This window comes from Canis aureus, chromosome X (assembly GCF_053574225.1).
Source record: "Canis aureus isolate CA01 chromosome X, VMU_Caureus_v.1.0, whole genome shotgun sequence".
NCBI lineage: Eukaryota > Metazoa > Chordata > Mammalia > Carnivora > Canidae > Canis > Canis aureus.
Window position 1 is genome coordinate 92,555,015 of NC_135649.1, and position 27,933 is coordinate 92,582,947.

A 27,933-nucleotide genomic window follows, 5' to 3' on the forward strand; every position below is an offset into this window, starting at 1 on the left:
AATATTATATATTATTATATATCATAAATTATTCTAAAGAGAAATAATTATTAACATGCAATCAAAGCCTATTTTTCATAATTAGGGTTAGCTTGGTATAATTTATAAATAATAGTATGAATATTTTTTCCTAGTCTTCTAATGTTGGATATTAGTGAGGTAAAGTAGACATTAGTGGGAATATGCATCTTAGCTAATTGTGTGTGTTCTATGAACTTTTAATTCCTTTTTTTAAAAAGATTTTATTTATTGGGATCCCTGGGTGGCGCAGCGGTTTGGCGCCTGCCTTTGGCCCAGGGCGCGATCCTGGAGACCCGGGATCGAATCCCACAATGGGCTCCCGGTGCATGGAGCCTGCTTCTCCCTCTGCCTGTGTCTCTGCCTCTCTCTCTCTCTCTCTCTCTGTGACTATCATAAAAAAAAAAAAATTAAAAAAAAAAGATTTTATTTATTTATTCATGAAAGACTCAGAGAGAGAAAGGCTGAGACGTAGGCAGAGGGAGAAGCAGGATCCAGGCAGGGAGCCTGATGTGGGATTCAATCCTGAGACCGTGGGATCACGCCCTGAGCCAGGGGCAGGTACTCAACCACTGAGCCACCCAGGCGTCCCTGAATTTTTAATTCTTTAAAACATATAAAACTATTAGAAGTCATGGAGACCAATTAAGTCAGCACTAGTAGAAAACAGATTATTGATTATTCTGCATTTTAAGTGATAAATATTATATATTTTTCAGCATAAAGTGATTTGAAAAAATTTTGCTAGCTATTAGAAAATAAGGCAAGATTTTAAGTTTTCATCCCTTAATATGTTGTATGTAATGTACACATGAATCTTGAGAATTTAGATCATTCATGACCTATATTCTCAGTGTACTGCTGCATCACTTAAGGTACATAGGTACACAATGATTGCAATAAGCATTCCTTATTCCTTTCGTTGGAGATGGTGAAAGATGTGAGATTCTGTGTCAAATAGTCCTCAGTTGAAAGCCTGACTCCATGCCTTCCAAGTTGTGTGGACTTGCTAATAGTGATGTACTCATCAGAAAAAGTGGTACTAATGATATGAAATGTTATTAGAATTAAATTAGATGATGCATTTAAGATTATGCTAATATTATACTTAGCTCATTGGTTGTAATCAATACATGGTAGCTGTTATTTTTAGGAACTAGACTCACAGTGATAAAGTCTACTCATTATATAAAAGCTCACTTAATTTTTTAATTTTAGATTCTCCTGTTATAATTCTGGAAGGCTAATGGTTTTTCTCTTCCCTCTTATTCTGTTCTTTTTCTAATTTAAATAGCACTGAAATCTTTTCTATGTTATTTCTAGTGGAAAGGTTAGCAAGTAATGCAGTTTGAAAATATGAATAGGTTTTCATTTCTATACACTAATAATGAAGTAGCAGAAAGAGAAATCAAGAAAACAATCCCACTTACAGTTTTACCAAAAATCATAAAATACCTAGGAATAAACTTAACCAAGGAGGAGAAAGACCTGCACTCTGAAAATTATAAAACATTGATGAAAGACATTGGAGATGACACGAACAAATGGAAAGATACTATGTGCATTGCTAAAATGTCCATACTACCCAAAGCAATTTACTATCAAATTTAATGCAATCCCTATCAAAGTATCAACAGCATTTTTCATAGAACTAGAAAAAATAATCCTAAAATTGGTATGGAACCACAAAAGACTCCAAATAGCCAAGGCAATCTTGAAAAAGAAGAACAAAATTGGAGGTATTAAAATCCCAGATTTCAAGATATATTACAAAGCTGTATTAATCAAAACAGTGTGGTATTGGCACAAAACCCAACATGTTGATAAATAGAACACAAAAGACAGCCCAGAAATAAACCCACAATTATATGGTCGATTTATCTTCAACAAAGGAGGCAAGAATATGCAATGGGGAAAAGACAGTCTCTTCAACAAATGGTGCTGAGAAAAGTGGACAGCTACCATGCCAAAGAATGAAAACTGGACCACTTTCTTACACCATACACAAAAATAAACTCAAAATGGATTAAAGACCTAAATGTGAGGGATGCCTGGGTGGCTCAGTGGTTGAGCATCTGCCTTCAGCTCAGGGTATGATCCTGGGGTTCCTGGGATTGAGTCCTGCATCAGGCTCCCCACAGGGAGCCTGCTTCTCCTTCTGGGTCTCTGCCTCTCTCTCTGGGTCTCTCATGAATAAATAAATAAGTAAAATCTTAAAAAAAAAAGACCTAAATGTGAAGCATAAAACAATATAATTCTTAGAAACTTTTGCATAGTGAAGGAAACCATCCAAGAAAAAAAAAGAACCACCCACAAAAAGAACAACTCACCAGGGGGTCCCCGGGTGGCTCAGTGGTTTAGTGCCTGCCTTTGGCCCGGGGCATGATCCTGGAGCCCTGGGATCGAGTCCCACATCCAGCTCTCTGCATGGAGCCTGCTCCCTCTGCCTGTGTCTCTGCCTCTCTCTCTTTCTGTGTGTTTCTCATGAATAAATAAATAAAATCCTTAAAAAAAAAAAAAAAACACCAAATGGGAGAAGATATTTGCAAATGATACATCCAATAAGGGGTTAATATCCAAAATAAATAAAGAGCTTATATAACTCAATTCCAAAAGGACCAAATAATTCAATTGGAAAATGGGCAGAAGACATGAACAGACATTTCTCCAAAGATGACAACCAGATAGCTAACAGACACATGGAAAGATGCTCAACATCACTCATCATCAGGGAAATGCAAGTGAAAACCATAATGAGGTATCACCTCACACTTGTTAGAATGGCTAAAATAAAAAACAAAAATGACAAGTGTTGGCTAGGATGTCGAGAAAAAGGAACCCTCATGTACTATTGGTGGGAATGCAAACTGGTGCAGCCACTGTGAAAAATCCATTGGAGGTTCCTCAGAACATTAAAAATAGAATTATCATATGATCCAGTAATCCACCACTGAGTATTTACCCAAAGAAAATGACATCACTAATTTTAAAAGACATGTGCATCCCTATATTCATTGCAGCATTATTTAAAATACCCAAGATACGGAAGCAACACAAGGGTCCATTAATAGACGAATGAGTATAGATGACATAAGATAGATATATAGATTAATCATAAAAAAGAATGAAATCTTGCCATTTGCAAAAACATGGATGGAGCTAGAGAGTATAATGCTAAGTGAAATAAGTTAGTCAGAAAAAGACAAATACCATATGATTTCACTTATACATGGAATTTAAGAAACAAGGCAAAGAAGAAAAGAGACAAACCAAAAAACAGACTCTTACTATAGAGAGCAAACTGGTTGTTGCCATTGGAGAGGTGGGTGGGAGGATAGGTGCAACAGGTGAATGGGATTGAGAGAACATTTATTGTGATGAACATGGAGTAATGTACAGAATTTTTGAGTCCCTATATTGTATACCTGAAGCTAATATAACACTGAATGTTAATTATACTGGAATTAATTAAAAATAAAATCAATTTATCAATAAACCCCAAAGATTAGTATGAAAAGGAGGAAATGAAATTGAAAAAGGAGCTTCTAAAAAGTATAAATTCATATAGACTTTAGACATTTGTAATATTAGTTTCCTAGATTGCTATATAACTTCAAGTGTATCTGTCATCTCACTGTAATAGAATTGTAAAATTCCTAAGGTCAGAAATATTAGACTATATCTGTTTATACCTATTTATTTCTATAGAGTTTATTTCTGTAGAGTTTTCTCTATTTGGGGCTTAATAATAATGATATTAAAAGTAGAAAATTTTCTTTTTAATCATTTTATTTTTAATTCTTATGTTAATATTAGTAGTAAAGTAGTAATTATTATTTTAGAGTATAGATCTTACTTTAATCCATAGAATACACATCTACAAAAATAATCTAAAATTTATATAGAACCGGAAAAGACCCTGAATCGCCAGAAGAATGTTGAAAAAGAAAACCAAATCTTGTGGCATCATGATGCCAGACTTCAAACTATATTACAAAGCTGTAATCATCAAGACAACATGATACTGGCACAATAACAGACATACAGATCAATAAAAGATAATAGAGATCCCAGAAATGGACCTTCAATTCTATGGTCAACTAATCTTCCACAAAGCAGGAAAGAATATCCAATGGAAAAAATGGTGCTTCAATAAATTGTGCTAGGAAAATTGGACAGCCACATTCAGAAGAACAAAACTGGACCATTTTTGGGACACCTGGGTGGCTCAGTGGTTGAGCATCTGCCTTTGTCTCAGGGCGTGATCCCAGAGTCCTGGGATGGAGTCCCACATTGGGCTTCCTGCATGGAGCTGCTTCTCCCTCTGCCTATGTCTCTGCCTTTCTCTCTCTGCATCTCTCGTGAATAAATAAATAAAATCTTAAAGAAAAAAACAGACCATTTTCTTACACCACACACAAAGACTTCCCCTGGGCGCCCCGCCAAGCGTGCATGTTGCAGTATTGCCTTGGCAGAACCTTCAGGTTTTTTTCTTCCAGTTCTGCCATAAATTATAAATAAATAAATAAATAAATAAATAAATAAATAATAAAATAAATAAAGTTGTTTGGTTTCAATAAAGTTATTTGGTTCAAAACTTTAAAAAGGTCTCTGGTTGATTCCCGTGCAAACCCTTCACCTTTTAAGTTTTACAACAGGTATTCAGGAGTCTCTCCACCCACCCCTGCCCCATCTGTATGCAGCTCAGGATCTCTGAAGATGGAGAGGAAAGGTACTCCATGGAACCTGGAAAACAAATCCATCTTCCCTTTATAAACGATGTGGGGTGGGCAGCCCCGGTGGCACAGCGGTTTAGCGCCGCCTGCAGTCCAGGGTGTTATCCTGGAGACCTGGGATCGAGTCCCGCATTGGGCTCCCTGCATTGGTGCCTCCTTCTCCCTCTGTGTCTCTGCCTCTCTCTCTCTCTAGCTGTGTCTCTATGAACAAATAAATAAAATCTTTTTTTTTTAAACTATATGGGGAAGCAGGGATGGGGTGGAGTGAGGAGGGTGGCCTGGGGACCCGGTGTGAATGGGAGCATGTGTATGGTAAAAGTATGAAACAACACGGTCTAGAATTCACCACGGTGGTGGCCCCTATGGAAAAAGTGAAGAATGGGATTAGTCTAGTATTAAAGGGAGTCTTCAACTTTATTTGAAAACATTTAGCTTACTAAAAAATGCAAATGTTCATCATTGTTACATCTGGGTAGCAACATGGGAATCTTAAGAACCAGAAAGGCAGGATATTTCTTTAACAAGTTTGCCCTGGGCAACAGGAACAATGTAACTGAACCTTAGCCCGGCTTCCCATAGACAGGTACCTGACTTCTAGGTCACCATGCGTATTGCCCTTACCCAATATCCAAACACGGTTTTCTCCTTCAACTGTACCCTTTCTTCCATTAATGTAGTAGGAGTATCCAAAACCCCAAATTACCTGCTAGAATGGCTGACAAACACAAGGTCAAGTTTGAGGCTCAAATTTGTAATATGAATATGAAGGGGAATAAATTTCCCTGAATGTTAAGCCAGTGATCTGGCTGCTTTGAAGAATTTAGGGGGTGGGCAAAAGTTGAAGCTGGGAGACCAGTCAGGAGATGCTGTAGCAGATCCAGTGAAAGACACTGGTGGCTGAACTGGAGTAGAAGCTGAGTAAGAGGTGGTAGAGACAAAGTCTAGTTGGATTTGGATGAATCAAGATTTGCTCATGAACCACGGGAAGAATGAGAAATGGGGAAAATCATCTAGGTTCTGCTGTTTGTACTTGAACACCTGACTGGATGGTAATGATAGTTATTAATTTGAGGATGTTTGCAGGGGGACACCAGGGGTGGGGACGGCATGTCACATAAAATCTGAGATGCCTATTATATATGCAAATGGAACTCTCATGCAGGCAGTCAGAAAAATGAATCTGAAGCTCAGGTGGGGTGTCGGGTTTGGAAACAGACATATATGAGAGATATCAGTCACAGATGGTGGTAAGATCATGGGACTGGATAAGGTCAGCAGAAGTGTAGAGAGAGTGAGGCACGGCCAGCCCCATGCCCAGGCAGCTACCGTTAGAGGATGGGTTGAGGTGTTACAACACCCAGAGGGCTGCTGGCCCCACCTTGACCATTAGCTCATTCCAGACTGTGACCATCTGTGCCCATACCCAGTGTCCCCAAGGCAGCCTGTTCCTGAAGTAAGTGTGGTTTCTGGTTGCTCCTCTCAAGATGTGGAAAGAAGTTAGTCATAACTTCTTTCTTTCTTTCCAATTTCTTTCTACCCATAGTTTGTGGCTATGGGTAGAAAGAAATTATTTCTTAGTAAAAAGATTTCCCAAGGAAATGATAGATGCATCTCTATGGATATTTTTTTCTGCTTTCCTTTAAAAACTCCTCCGCTCTCTGGGTCCACTCTCTGATGGGATGAAATCTGTACCCATGTAAATCTTAAGGTTATTCTATCTAGGAAAAAATACTCAAAACATTTTGTTTCTTCTGTACAGTGTGTAATTTACAAAGATCAAATTTTAAAATTTATGAATTTTGCATCTTGTAATCAAAGATACATGGGTAGCGTGAATCTCTTTAAAGCTAACAGATTGGGGGATCCCTGGGTGGCTCAGCGGTTTAGCTTTGGCCCAGGGCACAATCCTGGAGTCCCAGGATCGAGTCCCACGTCGGGCTCCCGGCATGGAGCCTGCTTCTCCCTCCTCCTGTGTCTCTGCCTCTCTCTCTCTATGTCTATCATAAATAAATAAATCTTTAAAAAAAATCTTTAAAAAAAAGCTAACAGATTGCTATGAAGTATTTAGTAAAATACGAATAACTCTAGCTAAGCAGTAATCTGCTTTCACATTTTCCCATGACCGTGCTTTAATACTTTCTTAAAAATGAGTATTATGGTCCTTTAAGCTTAGTTTCCAGAAGATGTTATTACCCTCTATTCTTCCTAGTCACATTTGGTCTTTTTGCTATTTCCTTCTCTGCCTACTTTGAGGATTTCTCCTCTCCCCGGCTTTGTCTCAGATTTTGCATATTTATTTATATACTTTAATATGTATCCCTGCCAGAGATATGAGGAAGCACAGGGCAGGCATCTATTTGTGTGTTTAAAACTATCAGTTTGCTGAGGACCCTTCTTACTTTCCTGTTTTTGAGAGGCATTTTTGCTATAATGGTTTCTTAACTTCAGATTGCCTGGGTTCACATCCCAACTTAACCACTCATCTTGGGTGAACTTGGATATATTATTTAATTTCTCTGTGTCTCAGTTTCCTCACACTTAAAATAAGGGTAATTAAAGTGTCAATTACACTGGGTTTCTGTGAATATTAATTAAGTTAAGGTATGTAAATCTCTTAAAACAGTGCCTGGCACAATGTAAGTAATTTATGTACTATCTACATTACCATCACCATTGTCATCATCATCATCACCATATTTATCATCATCCTTAACTCAACTTATAAGTTCATTTGTGTGTTTTGTGTTTTGGGGAAAAGATTGCATGTCTATATTTTGCCACTGGGAATCTCTCTCGCATTTTAGCCAACTATGTCACCTTGCATATAGGGAAGGGGAAAAAAAAAACAAAACAGTACTCTGTAGTTTCTTTGGTCCTTGGGTGCAGCCAGAACTCAACAAGGAAGATTTGTGTTTATGTTGCCCCAAGCTCAGGGCCAGAAGTGAGTTTTACTGTGACAACTTTCTGTGGTAATCCTATTTTGTCTAAACCAGCTTTCCTTTTAAATGGCCTCCTAGAACACGTTTTCCTTATTCTTCCCCAGTCCAATTTGCCTGATACTTCTCTTTCCATCTGGAACTACATATCACTCCTCAGAGATGGATAAAAACAAAGGGATAAACACCTCACCCTGTTTCTCACCATACATATGGATGTTTTGACATGAACAGGTGTAGAATGGGGTGAGAAATGGCAAAAAGAACAATATTTGAGCTACTGATAATATAAAAATTAAAATAAATTAAAACATCATGAACTTCAGGCTCTTAAGCTTTTCTGCCTTTAGAGTCAACCTGTGAAGCTTTTAAAAATCTTGAGGCACAGGGCACATCTCAGAACATGCACACCAGAGTCTTCTGGGGAGGATCTAGACATCCCAGACTATGAAACTCAGTGTAGTACCTTGCTACTATTCAAAGTGTAGTCTAGGAACCAGAAGTGTTAGTCTCACATGAGCACTTGTTACAAGTGCAAAATTAGAAGCCCCATTCCAGAACTACTGAATCAGAATCCACATTAACAAGATCCCAGGTGATGAATATGCAGACTGAAGTTTGAAAAACACTGGTTTAACTAACATCTTGGTATTCAAACACGGCTTCCCTGTGGAATCACTTGGAGAGCTGGAAAATAATAATGCCTCAATTTCCACAACTCAGTCATATAATCATGCAAGTACTGGACCAATCACACAAAAAATTTACTCTAACTTCAATTACAGTTATTGAATCAAGAATTACTAATCACACACATACACATACAGTTTTACCCATTTTGCTGATTTATCACAAACTGCTTTGTTTTATTTTTTTATTATTATTTTAAAAGATTTATTTATTTATTTATTTATTTATTTATTTATTTATTTATTTATTTATGATAGACATAGGGAGAGAGAGAGGCAGAGACACAGGAGGAGGGAGAAGCAGGCTCCATGCCGGGAACCCAACATGGGACTCGATCCCGGGACTCCAGGATCGTGCCCTGGGCCAAAGGCAGGTGCTAAACCACTGAACCTCCCAGGGATCGCCAACTGCTTTGTTTTATAGCATGGGTTGTCAAACTATGGCTTACAAACCAAATCCAGATTTCTGCATAAAGGATATTGGTCTGTAGTTTTCTTGTGATACCTCTGTGTGATTCTGCGCTCACGATAACATTGGCTTCATTAAATGTGGAGATAGTCTCTCTTCTATTTTTCAAATGAGCTTGTGAAGAACAGGTAATAGTTCTTTTAAAATATTTTTTAAAAATCAAAAGCCTGGACTTTTGACTGTGAAAAGTTTTTAAATCACTAATCTAATCAATTTGCTCTTATGTAGGTCAGATGACATATTCTAGTTCTTCTTGAGTCTTCTTGAGTCAGTTTCTGAAGTTTATATTGGAAGTTTGTCCTAGGAAGTTGTCCATTTCATCTAGTTGGCATATGTAGTTCTGGTTCACAATATTCCCTTTTTTGCTTCTATGAACAAGGCAGTGATGTCCTTCTTACATTCTGTATATAACTTGTCTCTTTCTTCCTTTTCTTGGTCAGTCTAGCTACATATTGTCAATTTTGTTGGTTTTCAAAAGAACCCCACTTGATATTGTTTCCTCTATTGTTTTTCTGTCCTATGTTGCTTTTACTTCTTTTCTCATCTTTAACATTTTCTTACTTCTGCCTGCTTTGGGTTTATTTGGTTCTGAACTTTCTCTCTCTTTTTTAAAACGTAGAATGTTTATTTGAGGGGATCCCTGGGTAGCTCAGCGGTTTGGCACCTGCCTTTGGCCCAGGGCGTGATCCTGGGGTCCCGGTATCAAGTCCCACATCAGGCTCCCTGCATGGGGCCTGCTTCTCCCTCTGACTGTGTCTCTGCCTCTCTCTCTCTTTCTCTGTGTGCATCTCTCATAAATAAATAAATAAAATCTTTTAAAACATAGAATGTTTATTTGAGATATATTTTTATTTTTTTTTAAAGAATAGGTATTAATTCTTTAATTATTTTTAAAGATTTTATCTATTTATTCATGGAAGACACAGAAAGAGAGAGAGGCAGAGACACAGGCAGAGGGAGAAGCAGGCCCCATGCAGGGAGCCTGATCTGGGACTCCATCCCGGGTCTCCAGGATCGCGCCCTGGGCTGAAGGCAGCACTAAACTGCTGTGCCATCTGGGCTGCCCGAGATACATATTTTTAATGTGACCATTTGCAGCTATACATTTTTCTCTCATCGCTGCATATGGTGCACTCCATATTTCTTGGTATGCCATGTTTCTTTCTCATTCATCTCAAAGTATTTTCTAATTTCCCATGTGATCTCTTCTTTGACATATTGGTTATTTAGAAGTGTGTTGTTTCATTTCCACGTATTTGTGAATTTCTCAAGTTGTCTTCTGTTACTGATTTCTAATCTTGTTTCATTTTGGTAAAAAAAACATTCTTTGGGGATCCCTGGGTGGCGCAGCGGTTTGGCGCCTGCCTTTGGCCCAGGGCACGATCCTGGAGACCCGGGATCGAATCCCACGTCGGGCTCCTGGTGCCTGCTTCTCCCTCTGCCTATGTCTCTGCCTCTCTCTCTTTCTCTCTTTGTGACTATCATAAATAAAAAAAATAAAAATAAAAAAAAGAACATTCTTTGTTATGACTTCAATCCTTTTAAATTGATTGAGGCTCATCTTAGAATATGGTGTATCCTAGAGAATATGTCATGAGTGCTTGGGAAGAAGTATTCAGCTCTTGTTGGGTGGAGCGTTCTATAGATTTTTGTTAGGCCTACCTGGTTGATAGTTTTAGTAAAGTCTTCTATTTCTTTACTGCTTTTCTTCCTAGTTATGCTATCCGTTACAAAAGTAGGAATTGCCATCTCCAACTATCATTTCCGACTTCCAATTTCATCCTTCAATTCTGTAGGTTTTGTTTCATGTATTTGAGGCTTTCTGGTTATGCATATGTGCATTGATAGTATTATCTCTTCCTGATGATTTGAACTTTTTATCACTATAAAATGTGCCTCTTTGCCTCTAGTAAGAGTTTGTGTCTTCGGGATGCCTTGGTGGTGCAGCAGTTAGGCATCTGCTTTTGGCTCAGGGGTTGATCCTGGAGTTCCAGGATCAAGTCCTGCATCGGGCTCCCTGCATGGAGCCTGCTTCTCCCTCTGCCTGTGTCTCTGCCTCTCTCTATATATATCTCTCATGAATAAATAATTAAAATCTTTAAAAAAAAGAAAAGAGTTTGTGTTTTCATGTACATTTTTTCCCCTGAGATAGGTATAGCCACTCCTGCTCTCCTTTGGTTACTGTTTGCATAACGTAACTCCTTTTTACTTTCAAACTATTCATGTCTTTCAATATAATGTGTATCTCTTGTAAATAGTATATAGTTGGATATTCTTTTTATCCATTGTGGCAGTATCTGTCTTTTGATTATATAATCTATTTACTTTTAATGTTATTATTGATATGGTTGATTTATATCTGCCATACTGTTATATGTTTCCTGTGAATCTCCTGTCTTTTGTTTCTCTATTTTTCCTCTAGTCCCTTCATTTGTATGAAATAGATATTCTCCACTATACCTTTTTAATTCATTTGTTGGTTTTCATTCTTATGTTTTAAAGTGATTTTTTATTCATTTCTCTAGGGATCACAATATGTATTTTAGCACAGTCTACTTCACCTTAATACTAATACATTCCAGGGGCACCTGGCTGGCTCTTGATCTTGGGGTCAGGAGTTCAAGCCCCACATTGGCCCTAGAGACTACTTAGGGAAATAAAAAAAGAAAATACAAATACACTCCAGTAAAACATAGAAACTTTGTTCCAACATAGCTCCATTCTTTGTATCCTCAGTTGCACTATCATTGCTACATACATCTGTATATTATAGACCTAACAATACAATGGTTTATTATAATTATTGCTTTAGACAATTCCCTTTAAAAACAATTTGTGTGTATTCTAGTCACAGCCTGGTGATATTTCCTTTCAGATAGAAGAACTTTTAGATTTTTTATAAAGCAAGGCTATTAGCAATGATTTCTATCAGTCTTCATGTATCTGGGAACATCTTTATTTTACCTTCATTTCAAAATGATAATTTTGCTCAATATATTAGTGTTTTTGGTTGACATTTTCTTCCTTGCAGCAATTTGAATATCCCATTGCCTCTGGCCTCCATTATTTATTTATTTTTAAATATCTTTTATTTATTTGAGAGAGAGAGAGCACAAGAGACAGAGTGCAAGTGGGAGGGGGCAGAGAGAAAGAGAGAAGTAGGCTCCCCATTGAGCAGGGAGCCTGACTTGGGGTTTATCTCAGGACCCCAGGATCATGACCTGAACAGAAAGCAGATGCTTAACTGAATGAGCCACCCAGGTGCCCCAGCCATTGCCCTTTTCCAAAAAGATTTATTTATTTATTTTAGAGAGCAGGGAAGAGGGGCAGAGGGAGAGAGAGAAACCCAAGCAGACTCCCTGCTGAGCACAGAGCCCAATGCAGGCTTGATCTCATGACCCTGAGATCATGACCTGAGCTGAAATCAAGAGTTAGACATTTAACCAACTGAGCCACCCAGGTGCCCCCACCTATTGCCTTTTTATGTATAGGAAGGATATCTTGGGTGTACATTGATTTTTTGTATGTAATATCTCTATATATCATGAAGAATCATTTCCTTTTTCAGAAAGAGAGTGAAATGGGGTTAGATATGTTAAAGTGTCATGATATATTTAACTTAACTACATCCAGAACAAAATTATTTTTAGTAATCCTTGGAATAAATTATGGCCAAATTAATCTTAACTTCTTGATATTGTTTTGCCAGCTCTTCTTTTCATATAAGTAAGGTTTCTCTGGGTCTGTATTACTAGGTTTATTTATTTTTATTTAGGGGAACAAAGACTGGTGGTCCGGAGACTGGATTTTGACTTGGTTGCCAGTGCCCAACAGCAGAATGCCTGGGGGCATCCACTTACAACAAAGAGTATAAGTAGTGGAATCACTATTACTATATTTAAATACCAATGGCTGGCAGGAATGTGCTAAAGTCTGAATCTAACTGTGAATTATGTCACTGTCCCTACCCAGGGCAAGTGCTACTCAAAGGGCATGCTCACAGGAGGAGGAAGACAGCAGAGGTGGCGATTTGGAGCTAAACGTACGTACTTTCGTACTTTCATTGCTGACTCAGGGGAAGAGGTTTAGGATGCTGGTTGTGTTTTCTAAAGAGCACCTAGCAGTTTCCACCTTGTATGCGAAGCTTCCACATGTTTTTCAAATGATAATTTTATGCTTTTGATTTTCTCTCTTCTTAGTTTTCCTCACAGGAGAAAAAGCCAATTCAGTATTGAAACGCTACCCAAGAGCTAATGGACTTTTTGAAGAAATAAGACAGGGCAACGTTGATCGTGAATGCAAAGAAGAAATCTGCACGTTTGAAGAAGCAAGAGAAGCTTTTGAAAATACTGAGAAAACTGTAAGTGTATTGGCAATTTGTAAGAAACGTTCACAGTTTTGCCTACCTTTGGATGTACGTTTGCAGTCTGCATTCTCGAATTGTGTGCATCGCTCTCAGTTACAAATTGATCACAAATTACCTTTGTGAGGAACTCTGCAAGCGGCATCTAAGAATACACCTGGCTAGGAGAGCCAGGTTCGCTTCCCCGTGTGTGGGTCTGTGTGGGTCGGGCTTTGAGGGCTCTGTTCCCACAGGACTCTGCTGAGCGGAGATTGATCATCCTAGCAAGGGGGAAGTGCTTGTTTCACACGAGGCTCTGATGGGGAAAGTTACCAATATCATCACCTCACTTTGCCTAATCAGTGAGGAAGTGTGAAGGAACCTAAGAGATATTGACACTGTTTTAAAATCTTTGACTTCTTGTACAAAAAAAAAAAAAAAAAAAAGACCTATCTATCTTTGAACTCCTCTCCCCACTCTAAGAATACTCCTCCTTACGTCTCTTTACTGTAGATGGCATGCTATTCAAGGACAGCAGGGGTGGGAAAGCCAAAGGCAGTGGTCTAAATTCTGTGGAACTGCTCTGGAGTTGGAAATGACAATACCCGACATAGCCATTATGTAAAGATCCATTCTTGTGCACCGACCATGAAAATAACATTAGTTGCTAAACAAGTGATGTCAGATGTACTAGAAGACAATCAAATACATCTTGTGTGTCATTTGTTTATTGCTTCACGTGATTTTTTGTGAGTGTGTGGATCATTGTGCGTATGTGTGTGTTTCAACACAAGTGGCTTTGTCTTAAAGTAGCCACATTCCTAGAGCAATCACAAGCTATTATGTACTCTAAAGAGAATAAAGTGCCATTTGTAAATGTGATCTAAATGTTATTTAGAACCTTCACTATCTATACCAAATATCATGAAATGTTTAAAGTGCAATATGGCTCATGTTTTCAAAACATGCACAAAATCTATATTGTCCTCTATATTGTATTTTTTCAATGAATGTAAGTTTTAGATATTCTCTAGTTTTCACAAAGCTAATGACTTTTCCTCCTAATTTCTTTTAAAGGAAAGGCCAGTACTTGTTCAAAATGCATTGTGTGAAAGTACTTTATGCTAGTGAACAATATTATTTTGAACTTAAAAAGGTAAGTAATTTGTGGATCCTTGGGCGGTTCAGCAATTTAGAACCTGCCTTTGGCCCAGGGCATGATCCTGAGTTCCAGGATCGAGCCTGGTATCCGCCTCCCTCCCTGGAGCCTGCTTCTCCCTCTGCCTGTGTCTCTGCCTCTCTCTCTGTGTCTCTCATGAATAAATAGATAAAATCTTTTAAAAAAATGTAAGTAATTTAAAATTTACAGGAAAGTTGAATGAATACAAAAATGCCCTTTACTTAATATTTGCCAATTACATTTTGCCACATTTGCTTTATGTTTTCTTTCCCTTCCCCACACTTTTACTAGTAAGCTGCATATATCATAGAAACTTCACTGTGTATTTCCAAAAAAAAAAAAATTACTTAACTACTATGTAGTAGATGTATCCCTATTTGCACTCAACAATCATTCTAATAATGTCCTTTATAGTATTTTTGTTTCCTTTCCAAGATCTAATTCAAGAATCAATTCTGTCTTAGGAGCTCTCACAGTACAGATCTGTTTGCAGCTTTTATTTATTTATTTTTATTTATTTATTTATTTATTTGTTTGTTTGTTTGCAGCTTTTAGAGTTGGGTGAGTAAACTATAAAGTTCCAGGCTTTTGTAAGTAGTTCTTGAAGAAAAAGAAAAATCTGGAGGAGACATAAGATATTTGGAGAAGGAAAGAAAGAAGTGCAACTCACAACCAAAAACGCATCTCTCTCTCTCTCTCTCTCTCTCTCTCTCACACACACACACACACACACACACACACACACACACACGTAAAGGAAATTACTCCTGTCTCTCTTCTAATTCTCCATTCCCCTCAAAAATTTAAGGAAATAAAAGCCAAACCGAAACTCCCCAGGGAAAACCGAGACAAAGTGGAGTAGAGCTGCCAGAAACGTGGGCACTACGAGGTAAAGTCAGGCAAATTGCTCCTTGAGAGAGGAGGGGGAAGACGGAGCAGAGAACGCGGGGCGTCCTGGTGCAGTTGGGGCGGTTTTGCTTGTCCTTTTTAACGAGAGTGTGGAAGGCGTTGCATTTTGAACACCACCGCACGGTTCTCGCCTTAAAGGGGATCAATTACCGCAAACAGCATACGCGTTACTCCGGAGCCCACGGAACGGCCACGGGAGGGCGGAGAGGGCGTGGGGGCGTGGGGCGCCCGTGGCACTGGCGCCGGCGGCCAGGAGCCGGGGGGGGGGGGGGGGGGGGGCGGGGAGGGGCGCGGGTCAGGGAGGCGGCCCCACGTAGCCCAGGGGCCCGCGGAGGGCCAGGACGGAGCGGAGCGGAGCGGGGCGGCCCCGGGCGGGCGGGTCGGGGACGCGGCAGGGGTGGGTGGGGGCGAGAGGCGGTGGCCGTCCGGCCGCGGGGCGGTCCCGGGCTCCGGGAGGCAGGGGTCGCGGCGCGCCGGGCCCTCACCGCTGCTGAGCGTGGACTCGCAGTGCCAGATGTCCAAGCTGGCGGGTTTCCGGCAGGACTCCCACAGGGACAGGTAGTACTGGTGGTCGGCCGTGACCCAGGCCGGGCTCAGCACGGCCCCCAGGTCCAGGCACAGCGCCAGGAAGATGCACACCAGCCCCACCAGCTTCAGCGGCGTCAGCACCGACACGCGCACCTCCTCCATGCCGCTGCCCGCCGAAGCCATGCCCCGGGCGCCGCAGCCGCGCGCCCCGCCGCCGGAGGCGAGGTCGCCAGGCGGGTCCGCAGAGCCGGGAGCCCGACCTCCTCTGGAGGGAAGCGCGCGCCGCGAAGGTGGGTCTGCGGGAGCTCCCGGCCGGGCTGGGGGGTCTTGGGCAGCCGCAGCCACGCCGAGCCCGCCGCGGACCTTCGCCGCCAGCCCCGCGCCGCGCTCTGCCCTGCCCAGCTGCTCCCAGGACTGCAGGAGGGTGGAAGGCTGGCACCCAGCGGCGAGGGACAAGGGTTTGCACCCCACAGGTGGCCTCAGGCTCTTGTTCCAGGCGCAAAAGGCTGGCGCGCAACCTCCACTACTCTGTGCAGAGCCAGGTTCCTTCTCTGAACCTGGAGGCCGGTGGGCGCAGAGCACGTGCCCCCATCTCCTGGCTGGCGCTGGAAAAATGGGTCCTCCCTCTCATGTATCTCCTACAAGTGTAATCATATAGTATTTGTCCTTTGTGTCTGGCTTATTTCACTTAGCATAATGTTTTTAAACTCTTCCATGTTATAGCATGTATTAGAATTTATTCCTTTTTTAATGCTGAAAAATATTCCATTGTATAGTAGTCCTCCCTTACATCCCGGGTGATTCGTCCAAGACCCCTGAAACCAGGGTTAGTACAAAACTCTATATATACCATGCTTTTTCTTATACATATATCCCTAAGATAAAGTTTAATTTCTAAATTAGGCACAGTAAGAGATTAACAATAATAGAACAATAACAATATACTGTCATAAAAGTTATGTGAATGTGGTCGCTTTCTTAGAATATCCTATTACCCTGTACTCACCCATCTTCTTGAGATGATGTGAGATGATAAAATGCCTACCTGATGACATGAAGAAAAGTGAATAACACCCGCATGGAGACATAGCTTTAGGCTACTGTTGGCTTGCCAATTTCTCAGGAGGACCATCTGCTTTCCCCGGCTTCGGCTTCGCTTGACAGCAGGTAACTGAAAAGGTGGAAAGCGAAACTGCTGATAAAGGGGGACTATTGCATATATATACTACATTTTGTTTAACCTGTCCGTTAGACATGTGGGTTGTTTCCACCTTTTGGCTATTCTGAATCTCACTGCTTTGAAAACAGGCATACAAATATCTGTTCAAGTCTCTACTTTTAATTATTTTGGATATATACCCAGAAGTGGAATTGCTGGATCATACGGAAATTCCATTTTTAGTTTTTTAAGGAACTACTATACTGTTTTCCATAGCAACTCACCATTTTACTTTTAGATCAGCAATGCAGGGGCAGCCCGGGTGGCTCAGCGGTTTAGCACTGCCTTCAGCCCAGGGTGTGATCCTGGAGTCTTGGGATCAAGTCCCACATCAGGCTCCCTACATGGAGCCTGTTTCTCCCTCTGCCTGTGTCTCTGCCTCTCTCTCTCTGTGTGTCTCTCATGAATAAATAAAAATCTTAAAAAAAAAAAAAAAGATCAGCAATGCACAAGGGTTCCAGTTTCTCCACATCCTTCCCAAAACTTTTGTCTTTTGTTTGCTTTTTATAATAACTATTCCACTGGATGTGAAATGGTATCTTACTGTAGTTTTTATTTGCATTTCCCTAATGATTAGTGATACTGAGTAGTTCTTTATGTATTCATTAGCTATTTTTTATCATCTTTTGTGAAATGTCTATTCAAGTTCTTTGCCTACTTTTAAATTGGGTTGTTTTTGTTGTTGAGTTTTAGGGGTTCTTTATATGTTCTGGATATTGATCCCTTATTAGATATATGATTTGCAAAATATTTTCTTCCATTCTATTGGTTGCCTTTTCATTCTCTTGATAGTGTCCTTTGATTCACAAAAGCCTTTAATTTTGATGAAGGCCAATTTACATATTTTTCTTTTGTTGCCTGAGCTTTTGGTGACCTATCTAAGAAACCTAATGTCATAAAGCTTCCTTTTATGTTTTCTACTGAGTTTTGTAGTTTTAGCACTTATGTTTAGGTCTTTGATTCATTTTTATTCTTTTTTATGATGCAAGGTATGGGTCTAGCTTCATTCTTTTCATGTGGATGTCTACTTTTCCCAGCACCATTTCATGTAGAGACTGTCTCCTCCCCCCAGAACTATACAGTTTTGAATTTTTATCCTTCAGACTACTTGAAAAGTCACGAGGAAGCAGTGCTGCACTATAGAGAGTAAAGCCTTCCACATCTTGCTTGCCTCAGCAGATCCACATCTGTCCAACATCTTTGTGGGTCCCATCCCTCTCTCGTCTCCCCATCTGCTCATTCAGTAGATTCCATCCCCAGGGCTCTCAACCTTTACTACTTGAAGTGTGGTCCAAGGATGCCACCAGGACTAGAATTGTCAGTGAGTTCACTAGAAACGCAGAGCTCTGGCCTCTCTCCAGACCTAAAGATTCAGAATCTGTAGTTTAATGGGATCCATAGTGATTTGTGTGCAAGTTCAAGTTTAAGAAACCTCAGCTACAAAAAAAAAAAAAAAAAGAAAGAAAGAAAGAAACCTCAGCTACATCATCTTCTCATGTCTCTCAGGGCTCAACTTGTACTACAAGCAGTGGTATCAAAGCAGCTTCTAAGCAAATGAAAACTCACCACTTTATGCCCTACCCTTCAACGCATTACCTGCTGCCCAGGTGAATGGTGTTTCATTCCTGTTGGCTTCTCCGCAGGCTCTAATTGTCACTAGGTTTGGTGCCATTGGCAATGATTAGTCAACGATGTCAACCTTAACTGGCATCAGTGTATTCTAGACTCACTTGTTCTCAACCACCTTGTTTTATTATGTTCCCACTTCTGAGAGCTATTGGTTTTACTGCATCTCATGCTTGATACTTGATGGATGAAGATAAATAATGATGGCTTACCAAGGGTGTCTCAAATAACCATCTTTCAGATTCTGAGGGATATGGAACTTCCAGGATGGTAATATGAGAAGTTTGGGGGAAATCTTATCCCTGGAGAAACATTTGTTAAGCTGGTGAAACTGGCATAGACACTCAAAGTCTCTAGAGATCCATCAAAGGTCTTAAAACAAAGTGAGAAGCATTTATTTAACTAAGTCTATGGGAATTAAGTAAGAATGGTGGGAGGACATGGCCTTTAAGCTAGAGATGACACATAGGACTTCACAGTTCCACCTTGCACAAGAGCTGTTCCAGGGGCCTCAGCATCTTAGGGTAGCTCCCATCTCCCCAGCTTATTGGGTGGAAGAGCTATTCTGAAAGGAATCCAGACAATTGGGTACTAGAGACAGAATTAAAGTGAAAGATAAGTAAAATTTACCTTAAATTAAAATGATAAAAGTTCAATTTATATAAATAGCCGGTAGGTCATGTAAAAAGTAAGAGAGGGGTGACTGGGTGGCTCAGTTGGTTAAGTGTCCGACTCTTGATTTCAGCTCGGGTCTTGATCTCAATCAGGGGTGTGAGTTCAAGCCCTACATCGGGCTCTATGCTGGGCATGGAGCCTACTTTTTTTTTTTTTTTTTGCCGAGCCTACTTTTAAAAAACGTAAAAGAAAAAAAAATAAACAGGAGAAAACAGTGAGAGATGAAAAAAATAAAAAAAAAATAAATGTAAAAGAGAAATAAAACTTATTATTATAGTTGACAATCAAGACTGAGAGACAAGGTGGTAACCCTTGTAGGGAGCAAGTTTTCATGGCTGGCATAGACTCAGGGTGATCAACACCATAGTTCTATTTTTTGACTACTGCCTTGGAGTGAAGTAAGTGAAAGTGTGATTTCTGATAATGCTTTATTATTACTTGACAAGATGTCACAAATTTTAATAAAGCAAGAAAGATAAAGCAGAATGATAAACATCTGCAGATATGTATATTTCCTTCGATATATTTTTCTCTTCAGTGCCTACTGAAATATTTTGTTAATTGTTTAAATGTTTTTTATCAAGTCACTGTTAATCACATTCCAATCTTAGGATACTCTATTGGTCATATGTCTTAATATTTTGTGTGTGCCTCAGAGGAGGGCATATCATTTTCTATTACCTAAATTAATGTGCATTGCTTATGCTCATGATTGTCATGGAATACCTTCTTTAATTTTTAGAGATAGGCTTCATTTTAAGAGAAGCAAGTTGATATCTTGAGTCAAGACATCTGGCACGTAGGACTTTTTAAAAATTTATTTTTGTTATAATCAATTTTAAAACGTCACTATTTGTGGCCATATGCTGTGCTGTAAAAATAACCCTGTTTTACAGAAGTAGCCTTTTAAATTTTTTTTTTTTTTTTTTTATGATAGTCACAGAGAGAGAGAGAGAGAGAGAGAGAGGCAGAGACACAGGCAGAGGGAGAAGCAGGCTCCATGCACCGGGAGCCCGACGTGGGATTTGATCCCGGGTCTCCAGGATCGCGCCCTGGGCCAAAGGCAGGTGCCAAACCGCTGCGCCACCCAGGGATCCCCAGAAGTAGCCTTTTAATTTGCATTGATTAAAAAAAGGACCTTAGACTCGTGTAGTCTAAAGATAATATTGTAATACATCATGGATGCAAAGCTCTTTACATGTTCTATAAGTGTGTTTTCCTCTCCCTTTTCTTTTACCATCCCCCATGGAATCCCAAGTGATTCCCTAGTCTAGAACATCTCGTAGTGGGAATGGTTGTTATCACTACTGTACAAGGAAATAACTGAAGTCCTAGAAGTTTAAGTGAGAGAGAATAAATGTCAGGCCATCTATACTTTCTAGTTCAGATTTCTTTTGTACCACAATACTTCAGATGCTCTTTAGTCAATCAGGAGCTCATTTAACAAATCTATGTCTATTCAACCAATTCCCCAAATTAATCAATGCTCTCCAAAGTCTTTGTAAAGCAAGCCAACTGATGCCCAGAGCATAGTCAAGACTCAGAGCTAGTAGGCTGCTGTACTGTAGGCCCATTCCATGGAGAGATGAATTTTTACCAAGAATGATCTGTTTGTTATAATACCTGTTTATAGTACTGCATATGTTCTGATAATTGCATAATTTAATTACGATTTAAAAGCAATACAGGGGTGCCTGGGTTGCTCAGTTGGTTAGGCTTCTGATTTTGGCTCAGGTTGTGATCTCAGGGTCTGGGATCAAGTCCTGAGTCGGGTTCCCTGCTCAGCAGGGAGTCTGCTTCTCGCTCTCCCTCTGCTCCCTGCTCTCCCTCCCCCACACTCTTTCTCTCATATAAATAAATAAAAAAATTTTTAAAAAGCAATACAAATAATATAAGAGAATAACTTATTTGAAAACCAGGGTGAATAATTTGGTGTGATTCCATAAAGGTGAGACAATTTTTAAAAACCTGTCAAATTAATGTGGGGAAAAAGCAATAACAAAACAAATAATTTGAATAAATCTAGATAGAATCTAAATCCAGTTTGACTCAATATCTTTCTTTTTCTTTTCCTTTTTTTTAAAGATTTTATTTATTTATTTATTCATGGGAGACACTGAGAGAGAGAGAGGCAGAGACATAGGCAGAGGGAGGAGCAGACTCCATGTAAGGAGCCTGATGTGGGGGACTCAATCCTGGAATTCCAGGATCATACCCTCGGCCAAAGGCAGGTGCTCAACTGCTGAGCCACCCAGGCACCCATGAGTTCTCTTTCTATTTAAAAATAATGGAGTAGACAACCCCCAATAGGTCTATTATTTATTAAAGAAATTGAGGGGTGCCTGGGTGGCTCAAGTGGCTGAGTGTCTGCCTTTGGCTCGGGTCATGATCCTGGAGTCCCGGGATCGAATCCCACATCAGACTTCCAGCATGGGGTCTGCTCTCTCTCTGCCTGTGTTTCTGCTTCTCTCTCTCTCTCTGTGTCTCTCATGAGTAAATAAATACAATCTTTAAAAAAATTGAATCAATAATCAATAACCTTCCAAGACAGCGCCAGGTCCAAATGGGTTGACTGGTGAATTCTATCAAACATTTTATCAATAAATTTTACCAATTCTCCACAATCTTTTCCAGAAGACAGTAGCCAAGGGAATACTTCTTTTTTTTTTTTAATTTTATGATAGTCACAGAGAGAGAGAGAGAGATGCAGAGACACAGGCAGAGGGAGAAGCAGGCTCCATGCACCGGGAGCCCGACGTGGGATTCGATCCCGGGTCTCCAGGATCACGCCCTGGGTCAAAGGCAGGCGCTAAACCGCTGCACCACCCAGGGATCCCAAGGGAATACTTCTTAACTTATGCATTATCCTAATATCAAAATCTGACAAAGACATTACAAGAAAACAGACTAACATTTCTCATGAACATAGATGAAAACACCCTCAACAAATATCAGTAAATCAAATTCAAGAGTGTATAAAGAAATTCTGCATTAAAACCAAGAGGCATCTGACAGAGTCTGCCTCTGAGCAAACTGCTAAGCCTAAAATCATTTTGCTTCACAATTACATTTTTATTAATGTAAGATAGCATACTTACAAAAAGTGGTACATCAATTTAATGAGTAATAAACACATAAATGGTTGTGTATCCAACACCAAATTCAGAGTAAAATATTATCAATACCTCACTGATCTCCCCTTCCTCTCTTCAATCCAGATATACTCATAACCAAAAAAGTTACATTGTTATTTTATATATATTTTTTTGTTATTTTATATTTTTTAAGACTTAAACAATTTGCTATTTAGTTTTACCTCATATAGTGCTATACAAATAGAATCCTAGAGCATGTCTTTTTTTTTTAAGATTTTATTTATTTATTTATTTGAAAGAGAAAGTGAATGAGAAAGAGAGAGAGAGCACAAGCAGGGGGAGAGGCAGAGGGACAAGCAGACTCCCCACTGAGCTAGAAGCCTAACTTGGGTCTTGATCCCACGACCCTGAGATCATGGCCTGAGCTGAAACCAAGAGTCTGACATTTAACCAACTGAGCCATTCAGGGATCCCAACATGTGTTTTTACGTGACTTTTTTGAACTTCATCCATGCTGACACACGCAGCTGCTGTTCATTCACTTTTTCTGTTGTATGATATTTCAGTGCTTATTCATACAATGAATGAATATTTGTCCATTCCCCTATGGAAGGCCATTTGGGCTAATTCCATTTTTTGCCTTTAAGAACAATGCTGCTAAGAACATCCTGTAAACATTGCTTAGTGCATATGTGTAAGTGTTATGTACTAAAGAGTGGAACTGTGGATCATAAAGAATGTTCCTATTTACTTTTATTGGAAAATACCAAACTGGTTCCCAAATTATACTTCTACTAGTACTGTGTGAAATAGAGTTTTGGTTGCTCAGCTCTTCATAAACACATGGTATTTTCCAAATGTTTAATTTTTACAGTTTCTTTTTTGAGTGTTTAGCATCTATCCTGGTATATTGAGGCTAGCAGACTAAAAGAACAATTTTTCTAATATCATCCTATTTCTATTTACTAAGGAGAGCCATTACTGTGGCCTCAGTCTGGTTTTATAGCACTCCATACAACCTAAAGAATGTTGGCTAACAATTCTGTGTGGAAACACCAAATTATCTGTTGCTACCAGAGCCTATTAATTTGAATATTCCTAGTTTAAGGGACCACTGCCAGAAGATGGGATAAATACACAAAATAGTAACATATTATAATAAATATTTAAAGATACTTTCCTGGGCAGCCCTGGTGGCTCAGCGGTTTAGTGCTGCGTTAGCCCAGGGCCTAATCCTGGAGACCTGAGATCGAGTCCCACGTCAGGCTCCCTGCATGGAGCCTGCTTCTCCCTCTGCTTGTATCTCTGCCTCTCTTTGTGTGTGTCTCTCATGAATAAATAAATAAAATCTTAAAAAAAATACCAATTAAAAAAAAATAAAGATACTTTCCTGGTTAAGAATTATAGACAGTGCTTTAAAATTATAGGGTACAATCCAATTTTAATTTTTTTTTCTTCCTCACTTATAGTCTCACAGAGCTCTTTTGTACTTTAGAGGCTGGATATCTTATAAAATTCAAACATGTTCTTTTCATCTACATTCATACTTGCAAGTAGAATTTTTTTTTTTTTTTTTTTAGAATTTTTAAAAGGGGGCAGCCCCAGTGGCCCAGTGGTTTAACACCGCCATCAGCCCGGGGTGTGATCCTGGAGACCCGAGATCGAGTCCCACATCGGGCTCCCTGTATGGAGCCTGCTTCTCCCTCTGCCTGTGTCTCTGCTTCTCTCTCTCTGTGTCTGCCATGAATAAATGAATGGAATCTTAAAAAAAAAAAAAAAAAGAATTTTTAAAGGTAAAAATTTAACTACTTTGGAATCGAGAATTGGAAAAATTCTTATTTCAGTGGACTTTTCCAGTATTAAATACATACTTATATGTTACCTTAACATAAAGAAACATTGATATGCATTTCCCTGATGGCAAGTGATGCGGAGCATTTTCTCATGTGCTTGTTGGCCATGTCTATGTCTTCCTCTGTGAGATTTCTGTTCATGTCTTTTGCTCATTTCATGATTGGATTGTTTGTTTCTTTGCTGTTGAGTTTAATAAATTCTTTATAGATCTTGGATACTAGCCCTTTATCTGATACATCATTTGCAAATATCTTCTCCCATTCTGTAGGTTGTCTTTGAGTTTTGTTGACTGTTTCTTTTGCTGTGCAGAAGCTTCTTATAGTGATGAAGTCCCAATAGTTCATTTTTCTTTCTATATCCCTTGCCTTCATAGATGTATCTTGTAAGAAGTTACTGTGGCCAAGTTCAAAAAGGGTGTTGCCTGTGTTCTCCTCTAGGATTCTGATGGATTTTTATCTCACATTTAGATCTTTCATCCATTTTCAGCTTATATTTGCATCTGGTGTAAGAGAATGGTCTAGTTTCATTCTTCTGCATGTGGATATCCAATTTTCCCAGCACCATTTATTCAAGAGACTGTCTTTTTTCCAGTGGATAGTCTTTCCTCCTTTGTTGAATATTAGTTGACCATAAAGTTCAGGGTCCACTTCTGGATTCTCTATTCTGTTCCATTGATCTATGTGTCTGTTTTTGTGCCAGTACCACACTGTTTTGATGACCACAGCTTTGTAGTACAACCTGAAATCTGGCATTGTGATGCCCCCAGCTATGGTTTTCTTTTTTATTTTTTTTATTTTTTTTTATTTATTTTATTTTTTTTTAATTTTCTTTTTTTTTTTAATTTTTATTTATTTATGATAGTCACAGAGAGAGAGAGACAGGCGCAGAGACACAGGCAGAGGGAGAAGCAGGCTCCATGCACCGGGAGCCCGACGTGGGATTCGATCCCGGGTCTCCAGGATCGCGCCCTGGGCCAAAGGCAGGCGCCAAACCGCTGCGCCACCCAGGGATCCCGGTTTTCTTTTTTAATATTCCCCTGGCTATTCGGGGTCTTTTCTGATTCCACACAAATCTTAAAATAATTTGTTCCAACTCTCTGAAGAAAGTCCATGGTATTTTGTTAGGGATTGCATTAAACATGTAAATTGCCCTGGATAACATTGACATTTTCACAATATTAATTCTTCCAATCCATGAGCATGGAATATTTTTCCATCTCTTTGTGTCTTCCTCAATTTCTTTCAGAAGTGTTCTGTCGGGGCAGCCCCAGTGGCTCAGCAGTTTAGCGCCGCCTTCAGTCCAGGGCGAGATCCTGGAGACCCAGGATCGAGTCCTGTGTCGGGCTCCCTGCATGGAGCCTGCTTCTCCCTCTGCCTGTGTCTCTGCCTCTCTCTCTCTCTCTCTCTATCTATCTCTATCTGTCTCTCATGAATAAATAAATAAAATCTTAAAAAAAAAAAAAAGAAAAACCTATCTCTTAAAAAAAAAAAAGAAGTGTTCTGTAGTTTTTAGGGTATAGATCCTTTACCTCTTTGGTTAGGTTTATTCCTAGGTATCTTATGCTTTTGGGTGCAATTGTAAATGGGATTGACTCCTTAATTTCTCTTTCTTCAGTCTCACTGTTAGTGTATAGAAATGCCACTGACTTCTGGGCATTGATTTTGTATCCTGCCACACTGCCAAACTGCTGTATGAGAGTTAAAAATAGATCTGCCCTACGACCCAGCAATTGCACTGCTGAGGATTTACCCCAAAGATACAGATGTAATGAAACGCTGGGACACCTGCACCCTGATGTTTATAGCAGCAATGTCTGCAATAGCCAAACTGTGGAAGGAGCCTCGGTGTCCATCTAAAGATGAATGGATAAAGAAGATGTGGTTTATGTATACAATGGAATATTACTCAGCCATTAGAAACGACAAAATACACCATTTGCTTCAACGTGGATTGAACTGGAGGGTATTATGCTGAGTGAAATAAGTCAATTGGAGAAGGACAAACATTATATGGTCTCATTCATTTGGGGAATATAAAAAATAGTGAAAGGGAATAAAGGGGAAAGGAGAAAAATGAGTGGGAAATATCAGAAAGGGAGACAGAACATGAGAGACTCCTAACTCTGGGAAATGAACTAGGGGTGGTGGAAGGGGAGGTGGGCGGGGGGTGGGGGTGACTGGGTGACGGGCACTGAGCGGGGCACTTGACGGGATGAGCACTGGGTGTTTTTCTATATGTTGGCAAATTGAACACCAATAAAAAATAAATTTATATATAAAAAAGAAACATTGATAAATATGCTATTAATACTTAGTGAACAACAGAATTGCCTTTTCTGTAATAATTTATTATAAAAAGTGTTTTATCACATTCAGGAGACATGTAAATAATTCTATGCAGTGCCATTTTATAAATGCCTTGTAACAGATTGATACCACATTATTTAGAACCTGTTTCAAACATGAAAGAGGTAAAAAAAGCAAGCACCTGAATGACTGACTTAGATTTAGAAGCCTATGTTCTCATTATGCAAGTTTTTCATATCATTTCTAAATGTTACCTTAAATTAAAATATAACTACCATTTCTTATTCAGTTTTGCTTTCAAGTAAAAACAGAACAAATCTGCAGCACTCAAGCCAGAGTGAATGCCATGGCAGAGAACTGTTAGGCACAGTGGTAGCAAAAGTTCCAGATCATTACCTGTTTTCAAAGCTTAGATAAATAAAATCTTAAAAAAAAAAAAAAAAAAAAAAAAAGAATTCTTTAGAGGTTGACACTTCCTTAGCCAGTGGTCAGAAATTAGATACAAGGAATGTAAAAATATATTTTTAATTGTAGATCCTCTTTTTTTTAAAATTTTTATTTATTTACTTATGATAGTCACAGAGAGAGAAAGAGGCAGAGACACAGGCAGAGGGAGAAGCAGGCTCCATGCACCGGGAGCCCGATATGGGATTCGATCCCGGGTCTCCAGGATCGCGCCCTGGGCCAAAGGCAGGCGCCAAACCGCTGCGCCACCCAGGGATCCCCTCTTTTTTTTAATGCCTGTCATCTGCATTATTTTTTCAGGGATCACTGGCTAAATTCTGGAACATGTACAATAAAATATACATCATTCAGATAAAATAGGAAAATACATCTTATACACATTCAGGTAAAATAAACCAACCAGAGTAAATTTTAAAAAGTAACAATGAAACTCCTACAGGGCTATAGCAAAACTAGTCCAAAATCTGACAACAGAAATTTCACATGTAAAAAGATCTATTTAATACTATAATATAAAGTATATGATGTACTATAAACTATATATATGTGTGTGTGTGTGTGTGTGTGTATATGTAGTATAAACAACTATAATTTTTTTTTAAGATTTATTTATTTATTCAGAGAGAGCGAAAGAGAGGCAGAGACACAGGCAGAGAGAGAAGCAGGCTGCACGCAGGGAGCCCGACGACGTGGGACTCCATCCCCGGTCTCCATGATCACACCCCGGGCTGCAGGCGGCGCTAAACCGCTGCGCCACAGGGGCTGCCCTAATTGTTGATTACAAATAGGAGAGAGTTGTCTAACCATCCAAAATCTTTGGGATGCAGCAAAAGCAGTCCTAAGGGGGAAATACATCGCAATACAAGCATCCATTCAAAAACTGGAA

General features: G+C 39.6%; 1 protein-coding gene across 1 annotated transcript in view; it reads right to left on the reverse strand.

The window, feature by feature from the left end:
- PRRG1 (proline rich and Gla domain 1) overlaps positions 1 to 16,984 on the reverse strand; it is a 273,316-nt gene extending 256,332 nt beyond the window's left edge. Inside the window, exon 1 of the mRNA XM_077889357.1 lies at positions 16,853 to 16,984. Coding sequence (XP_077745483.1) covers positions 16,853 to 16,895 — 43 coding nt within the window. The 5' untranslated portion in view covers positions 16,896 to 16,984. The remainder of the gene's footprint in view (positions 1 to 16,852) is intronic.
- Between the last annotated feature and the right edge of the window lie 10,949 nt (positions 16,985 to 27,933).